The 8,766-nt window shown below is 34.2% G+C and overlaps 1 protein-coding gene across 1 annotated transcript in view; it reads left to right on the forward strand.

Moving 5' to 3' along the window:
• The window catches only part of LOC107698991 (thrombospondin type-1 domain-containing protein 7A-like), a 132,748-nt gene extending 125,558 nt beyond the window's left edge, over window positions 1-7,190 (forward strand). Inside the window, exons 25-27 of the mRNA XM_016500125.1 lie at window positions 2,047-2,260; window positions 2,844-2,931; window positions 6,329-7,190. Of these exons, the coding sequence (XP_016355611.1) occupies window positions 2,047-2,260; window positions 2,844-2,931; window positions 6,329-6,416 (390 nt within the window). The 3' untranslated portion in view covers window positions 6,417-7,190. The remainder of the gene's footprint in view (window positions 1-2,046; window positions 2,261-2,843; window positions 2,932-6,328) is intronic.
• Window positions 7,191-8,766: the final 1,576 nt, after the last annotated feature.

Raw genomic sequence — 8,766 nt, forward strand, 5'->3', positions numbered from 1 at the left:
CACAGCTATAAAGATAACTATAAAGATAACAATATTAGTGTCCACACCAGCGGATGATATCGTCTGTTTATTCTAAGCGCACGCTCGTCTGCCGCTTTAAATTCTCCAGCTCGTTATGGCAGGATTGATTCTGATTGGCTGTCCCTGTTTTTATCGTTCATCAGCTGGAAAAAAAACGTTCTGAAATTGATTCCAATGATATCGTTTCGCTGGGCCTTTATCATTAGAGCTGTGGTGTGGACTCTGTCATTCTTTAATATTGAGAATGATTTTTAGAACTATATCTTTATCGTTATCTTTATAGTTATCGTCCTTGGTGTGAACAGGCCTTATGGTGCGTTCAAGTCATGTCGGATAGATCATATTTATGAGTTGAACACACATGAACGCCACCACAAAGTCGTTATTACGAGTGGGAAACTCAAAATTTTCTTTAAGTTTCCGAATCAGTGAGAAAACGTCGGATGCAATGGACGCAGCCAAAGACTATATATATGCAGCGTCTGTATTGATGGTAAATTTGTTGAAATGAATAAAATGATTATTTTTTTGTAATGTACAATAAAATTATATAAGTTATATATACAAATTATTATATTATTGTATAATTACCATAGAATATATAATGATTCCGTTTACATCACCTTCATCAATTGAAAAAAAAAGCAAAAACACAATGATGCACATTCTTTATTCATCATTTTGTAGATGTAGAGTTAAAAAAATCTTTGAATTTTATGTAGAAAAGTTAAATTGGCATCTTGTTCCGATCAAAGTGATTTGAACTCACCGGACACCGTATCAGTGTTTTATCGTTCATCAGCTGGAAAAAAAATAGTTTCGAAAGTGATCACAACGATATCTTTCCTCTGTATCGTTATCGTTATAGTTGTGGTGTGAACTATGCTATTCTTTAATATTGAGAACGATTTTTAGAACTATATATCTTTATCGTTGTCTTTATAGTTATCGTGCTTGGTGTGTGTCTTAAGAACTAGTTTGACTAACTAGCAGTTAACCAAGTGGTTATCAGACTTACTTTTCAGATTCAAATTAGGTCAATCTACGTTTTTATGTAACTGGCTTTAAAAAGTTATGACCATTCTTGCAGAAAAAAATTGGTGTCTAACTTTTAAGACCAGTCTAAACAGTTTAACTAGCCACTGAACTGACAGCATCAAATTATTTTGCAGTTTATTCTGGCCGAGACGTGACCACATGCTTCAAGTAATGTTACATGTTGAAACATTTTAATGTACAACTGATAAGACAAAACAGTTTAAGTCATGAAATAAGTCCTGATTAAAAAATAATGATATTGTGCCTCTGAAATCAAATAAACAATAAATGTTAATAGTGGCCATTACTGATATAATCACTGATATATTATGAATCCCTGTTTAAATGCCTTGTCTGTTTTTTCTAAACTTTACTAAAATATATAATTTTTAAAATGTATGTTATTGTTTTAAAGTACACTACTGTTCAAAAGTGGGTAAAGGGAGGGTAAGATTTTTAATGATTTTGAAAAAATAAAAAGTCTCTTTTGCTCATCAAGGCTGCCTTTTTAGATAAAAAATGCAGTAAAAAACAGCAATATTTTGAAATATTATTACAATGTAAATAACTTTTCTATTAGAATATATTTTAAAATGTAATTTATTCCTGTGATGGTAAAGCTGAATTTTCAGCAGTAATTTATCCAGTCTTCAGTGTCACATGATTCTTCAGAAATCATTCGAATGTGCTTTTTTTTTCAGGATTCTTTGATATACAGAAAGTTCAAAACAGCGGCATTTATTGTGAAATAGAAATCTTTTGTAACATCATAAATGTCCCTTATCACTTTTGAATTAATCAATTGAATGCATCATTGGTAAATAAAAATATAAATTTATTTAAAAATAATAATAATAATAATAAAATCTCATCCAAAACAAACAGTAGTGTTTGTTTCCCATTGTTTTATTGTGTACTGTATGCTGCTTGTCTGTTGTAAACGGTACCGATTCATGTGTGTAACTGGTGCAATGTCTCCCCCTGTAGGCTGGTGTATGCGGCTGTGAGGAGGGTTACACTGAGGTGATGAAGTCTGATGGAATGTTGGACCAGTGCACGGTCATACCAGTGCTTGAGATCCCCACCGCAGGAGACAGTAAGGCTGACGTGAAGACGATCAGAGCCCTCAACCCCACTCAGCCCTCCGCCAACCTGCCAGGCCGCTCCGGACGCACCTGGTTCCTGCAGCCCTTCGGACCCGGTGAGTTTATGGCTTTATATAACTCTGAGATAGTTGCGGACGACCAGCTTAGAGACATGTTCACAAGCATTTTTTAATTATCATTTATCAACTCAAGACTAATATTTTCACACTAGCTACTGCTAACTATCTTTAACTCTTTTTGTGAATAACATGAACAAATACAGTGGCCACGAAAGTATTTAGACACAAATGTCTGACTTAAAAGTATATAGGTTTGTTTGCAATATATAAGTTCAATATCACAACATTTTAGGCACATTTTAAATTTTTTAGATATAAATTATAAAACAACAGAAATGTTGTTCAAAATAATGATAAAGTGCTACACATTTTTTATTGCTAATTGTACAACACAAGACAGGGAACATCAAACAACATACTCAACAAACACTTTCTGATACTGATACCAAATACTTTCTGAGGCCACAGTAATATATGAAGGTCCAAACAGTAAGAGTGTTCCCAAAAAGTTGAACAGAATACCTTTGGCCATTTTTGCCTGTTGTGTTGGTTCTGAACAGCTGAGATGCAGCTGTGTATTTGTGTTGATGTGTGTGTGTGTGTGTGTGTATCCGCACAGATGGCAAACTGAAGACCTGGGTGTATGGTGTGGCAGCTGGAGCTTCTGTACTGCTAGTGTTCATTGTCTCTATGACTTACTTAGCCTGGTAAGAACATTTGTTATAACAGCAAACTAGATATTTTGTTCATTCCATACATTTACTTTATTCATCCTTTTCATCATTTATGTTAATCCATGTAAGTTGCTTTCAAATTCACTGCAAAAATCATTTTCCTAATCAATATTTTTGTCTTGTTGTCCACTAAAAATATTGAAAAATTCTTAAGATAAAATAAAACATTATTATTAAAATGTTACTTGAAGTAAAAACATTCAGGAAATATATTTTTTAATATTATAAGTTAAATAAATTATTATATTTACATTATTTTTTCCTGTGGTCTTTAACCTTAAACCTTACTAAATATTGTTACATTTCTGCTCTACACAAAAACAAAAATTAAAGAAGAAACTTTATTCAAAATATATTCTCTAAAAGTCAAATAAATCAAATTTATTTTAAGGATTCTTGCATAGTTTTCCTAAAAGACAAGACAAAAATACTGATTCAGATTTTCCTTTTCTTTTTCCATGTATCTCACTTTTAATTTGTCTTCCCAACTCCTTCATATCGATCAGTTTTTGTATGCTGGCCCGGCGCTCTCCTCCGAGCCCGGACCCTTCCATTACCTCTGTGGTTTGGGTCGGACCCAATGACCAAGAGCTGATATACACCTGCCCTGACTGTCAGCGCATTGAGACTCAGTTCAACTAGAGCTCTCAGCTCAGTCCCCTCCCTCATGGCCTTGCCCTTCCCCTGTGGCCAGCCATGTCCATCACTTACGCCTTCTCACTGTCACATGTGCCTTTCTGACCAATCACATGGAGCTGTTTGGAGGAGGTGAGCAGGAAGATTTAGTAGTTTAGCTCAGTGTTTCCCAACCTTTTTTCAGTCGCGGCACCCTTTGGAAATTTTAACAAACTTGTGGCACCCTACAAAATTAATTTTGTCACAATATTAAAATTTCTATCTTCGAAATATAGATATTATAAAAGTATAGATATTCGGTACAACAGGGAAGAACTGCAGAATATATAAATTAAAATTATGTCATGTTATAGGGACTACTGAACCGACATTTAGAAGTTGATTTTAAAATGCAAAGTATTTCAAATTAAAATAAAGCTGTGTAAACACTTGCATTTTTACAACACTACAAGTGTGTCCCATCAGGTAATGATGAAGACTTCGGCCAAATACAGGAAATACGTAATTTAAGCAATCAAGTGGTCAAGTGCAAAGACCGCAAGTGTGGGTATTTGGACAAAGCCCAGGTCTTGGAGTCTTTACTAATGAGCTGATGATCTGAATCAGGTGTGTTTGATTAAGGAGACATGCAAAACATGCAGTGTTGGGGTGCCTCTAGGACCAGGGTTGGGAACCACTGGTCTAGCTTTATATACACTGCCAAAAAAAATAAAAATCTTCTTAAGTCTTTAAATAGTCTTCCCCCCCCCCTCATAATCAATAAAATCAAAAATCAATAAAACAATATAAATTCATCCGAACAACAATTGTTTCTAACCTGTAAATTTATACTTTTAAAAAAATTGGAGGAAAAATCTGTTGGTGCAGACAAAATACACTAGTTTTCAAGACATATTCTCTATAAAAAATGCATTATGGAGTGATTTATCATTAAATATGTCATAGAATGATGCAGTAAATAAAATGACAATGAAATGTAAGCATAAATAAATATGGTGTAAAATAATCTTAAATACACCTTAAAATTAAAATTCTTGTGAAATATGAAATGAAATAATGCAGACAATATAACACAAATGCATTTCAACATTCCATGACATATTTTATAATATCATATATCTATTTATTCAATTAAATAATAGTTTATTAGGTTAAATCACTTCATAACTGCTTCTTCTCAAGTAAACTGATCCCATTTCAAGAATTTTTAGATATTGTAACTGGACATTAAGACTTATTAAGAAAATGCACATTAAGAATGGGATTTTTGCAGTGTATCCATACAAAGCTGTATGATTAATATATTCCAGGAAATGTTTGAATATACATTCACTTCACGTTCACATACGTTCACAATTCTTTCCTGCTGAGTTTAGCTCCAACCTTGATCAAACTCACCTGTCTGTAACTTTCTAGTGATCCTGAGGACCTTAATGAGCTTGTTCAGGTGTGTTTGATTAGAGTTGGAGCTGAACTCTGCCAGAGTTGAGAACCCCAGCATTAGGCACATATTGTAGTCAGTTTCTGTACCCACACTGCCCCTTGATGGTTAGGTCTAACATAGCCATCATCATCATCATCTTCTTCTCAGAAATTATTATTTTTATTATTATTATTATGTGATGCAAAATACTGACATATTCCTTGAAGTTCACCTTATATTACAAAAAAAGTTCTGATACTAGTGTATGACTTTTGAGCTAAAATCGTGACACTGAGGTTTAGAGGATGTTGTATTCACACATGTCCCTATCTCTGTGTCATAGTACTCACTAAGGTAAGTTTGATTTGTAGAGTTTAGTTGGCTGGAACGTGCTGCTGGCTTCACTGTTCCCTCCATTGCTAAAGATATGCTTCCTGTAAAAGTTAGCATGGCAGCTAATTACTAATCATAACAATTAATAATCAGTGCTAACAATTTTTAGCATCTGTCTTCATGTCATATCAGAAAAATCCCTAGTTAAATATTGAATTAAAAGTTGCAAAATAATACATTGTTAGTATATAAACATTTCCATTAATTAAAATGTTTGAACATTTAATGTATAAACATTTCCATTACTTGAAACGTAAAAATAAATATTTAGAAAGTTATTTGATTTCAGCTGTTTACTAATGAAAAATGTCTCATTTTCATTTTTTTTTTATTAAACTAAAATTTAAATAAAAACAATCACATTTATTTAGACATTTTTACCAATAAAAATACACCATAAAATTAATATAACTTTAAAATCAAAATGGAAAATTTAAAAATAAATCTAATTTAAAATAGTAATAAAAACTATAATAATATCCCAATTATACTAAAATAACAGTGGTGCAGTATGTAATCTTATAGTGGTATAAGCTACTGTACATTAGATTCATTTATTGCATGATAAAAAGTCCTTTACTACAGCATGGCAACCAGCAGCAGTGCATGGACGTCTAACAACACAAAATGCCTTCGAAAAACACACATGCAAGGCATTTCAATATTGCAAAACATTTAAAACATTTGAATAAACAGATGCAATAGATATAGAGGTGACAGATTTAATGCAATGTTATACAGTGTAAGATGTTTTCCAGAAAGCTGAAAGTCTATTTCTTCAGAAAATCTAATATTATAATATCTAGTATTATAGATCTTGATATGCAGGTAAACAACCTTGCTATCATATTCCATCTGTTGAGGCAAAATGTAGTTGCTTTGTAATAATAGCTATTTAAATGTTATTTTTTCCCCCAGCAAAAAGCCAAAGAAGCCCCAGAGAAGACAGATGAACAACAGACTCAAGCCTCTGACGCTGGCTTATGATGGCGATGCTGACATGTAGCCTAACCACATTTGCTTGGTACAACAGATACTCGCCTCCTTTCACAGTCGGCCATCGGTACAAGCCTCGAACTAGGAGACTTGCACAAACTCACCGACTGCTTTTTATAAAACGCTAATGGAACCTCAGAGAGAGACTCGATCCATGTTTATATAATGTTTCTCCCCCCTCCTTTTTTTACGTTCAAGTTTTTTTTTTTTTTTTTTTTTTACTTTATTTCACGAGAGCCTTCATAAACTCTTCAAAAATCTTCTTCGGGAAGTCTGCCTTCACCTCTCTGCCATTGACATCTTTCTGTAACATAGACTTGTCTTTCGGGAGGAAAGTTGCAGGACCCTTTTTAAATTGGGAAGTTTTTTGCTGAGAAAGCACAAAATATGCCCGTCTCCTGTTTAGTCGCCCTTCTTGTCAGCTCTTGCAATATGTACATTGTCTGTGGCTGTTGGGAGGTCGCATGTTCATACAACCAAAATACACCAATTAACTTGCTAGTCGAATTTTCAGCCCTGAAACATTCTTTGATTTCTGTCGGATCCTTCTTCGCATCAATATTATGTGATCAGAAGGATTAAAGACTGCAGATTGAATGTTCTCACTAGCGCCCCCTATATAAACTCTGGCCTGCCTTTCCTCCTTTCTGTATTCAGGCTCCATTTTGCACTATATTAGTGCAGCATGAACATTTACTTATAGCATTGCCATAGAAAACTGCCTCTCGCAAAGCAAGATGATGTACAGTCTTGTGCTAGACACATTTCTTACAAAAAAAAAAAAGAGCGAGAGAGAGAGAGAACAAAAGTAGCCCTTTTTCTTCTGATGGAACTCACTGGTGTTTGTTTATACATACTTGTTTACTGGTTGCCTCCTGTTTGTGATAAAGGGGCCGTTGAAAAGATTTGTGTGGACTCCACAAACCCCCGTTGTATGTACAGTTGCAATCAGCCATGTGTTTGCTTTCTTTGCCTGATTGACTCTTGTACGTTTTAATGGTTCTTTTCACCTTAGAGATCCAGGTCGGTGAAGTTTACCATGTGTTTCAGTCTTTCGTCTCTGATTCTAATGGCTCTGTGTTCATAATTCGAGCGCTTAAAGCATCACTATGTAACTTTTTCTGTGTTCAAAATTTGCAAAATGTATATCATGAGCGAGAACATCATGAATTCATCTTCCAAACCGCGTTTTTTTCTTATTCCGAATCACTACGGCACACTTATAATAAGTACTTATATTTGGACTATTGTAGCCTGATCGGGACGTCGCCGTTGCGGAGTAACACATACCTGCGTGAATCGCCATAGACATAAACTTAGAGAAGTAGCTCCGGTCGGAATGTTCTTTCGCGGGCTGTGTGCAGTTCTGTTTATTAACCGCTAGAGCGCCAAAAGTTACATAGTGCTGCTTTAACAGTATGGTGTTTGATTTACTGATCCTACTGTGTCTGTGCGAACCAGTTCTGTTTGTAGTTTATATAATGTGACTAACACAATAACAGCAGGCAGTTTCATATCAGCTAGATTCGGAAAAAACTAATAGTCTGATATTGAAAGATTACTTTTGGAAACATTCATTTATTACATGTTACGAACCTGATTTGAGGTTGAACAAATCTCAGCTCATTAATTTAGATTGAAGAAATGCTGTGGTTTGTGCTGGGACATTATGTAAGGGATGATGTGCAGGTTAGTATAGCAAAATAAACCCTCATTTGTATTAGATCAGCATTTCTAATATAAATATTAGAAGACTTAAAAAAACAGAATGCAAGTTAAATTGAAGTACTAAAATTAAAACTAAAACTGAAATAAAAAGTAAATAATGTAAAAATTAAGTAAAAATGGACCATAGGAAATAAAAGCTAATATGAATAAATAAATAATACTAATATAACACTGGTGATAATTACCAGCTTGCTGTACACTGTCCTGCTTATTACACGGTTATTTGGCAAATCAATACACATTGGCATTCACAATTGTTTTAAGTTTAAATTATAAAGCTTACGCTTCGGAAAAAAAAAAAAGTTTGTTACAAAATACAGAACAGTCGGCCTAGCAACAAGACAAACACTGCAACATTACAGTAATATTAATATTGAAGACATTTAATGTGATACATTAACTGAGACACAAGATGGCGCCAGTTGAGATGTCAAGATGACTTGAAAGTACTTGCCATGAATGATGATTGACTGCACTCTAAAAAAATGCTGGGTTCAATATAACCCAGCGCTGGGTTAAAAAGGGACAAACCCAGCTATTGGGTTGTTTTGACCCAGCGGCTGGGTTGGTTTGACCCAGCAATTGGGTTGTTTTGACCCAGCGGTTCAAAACAACCCAATAGCTGGGTTTGT

The sequence above is a fragment of the Sinocyclocheilus anshuiensis genome, unplaced genomic scaffold (genome assembly GCF_001515605.1).
Source record: "Sinocyclocheilus anshuiensis isolate Anshui unplaced genomic scaffold, SAMN03320099.WGS_v1.1 scaffold74, whole genome shotgun sequence".
NCBI lineage: Eukaryota > Metazoa > Chordata > Actinopteri > Cypriniformes > Cyprinidae > Sinocyclocheilus > Sinocyclocheilus anshuiensis.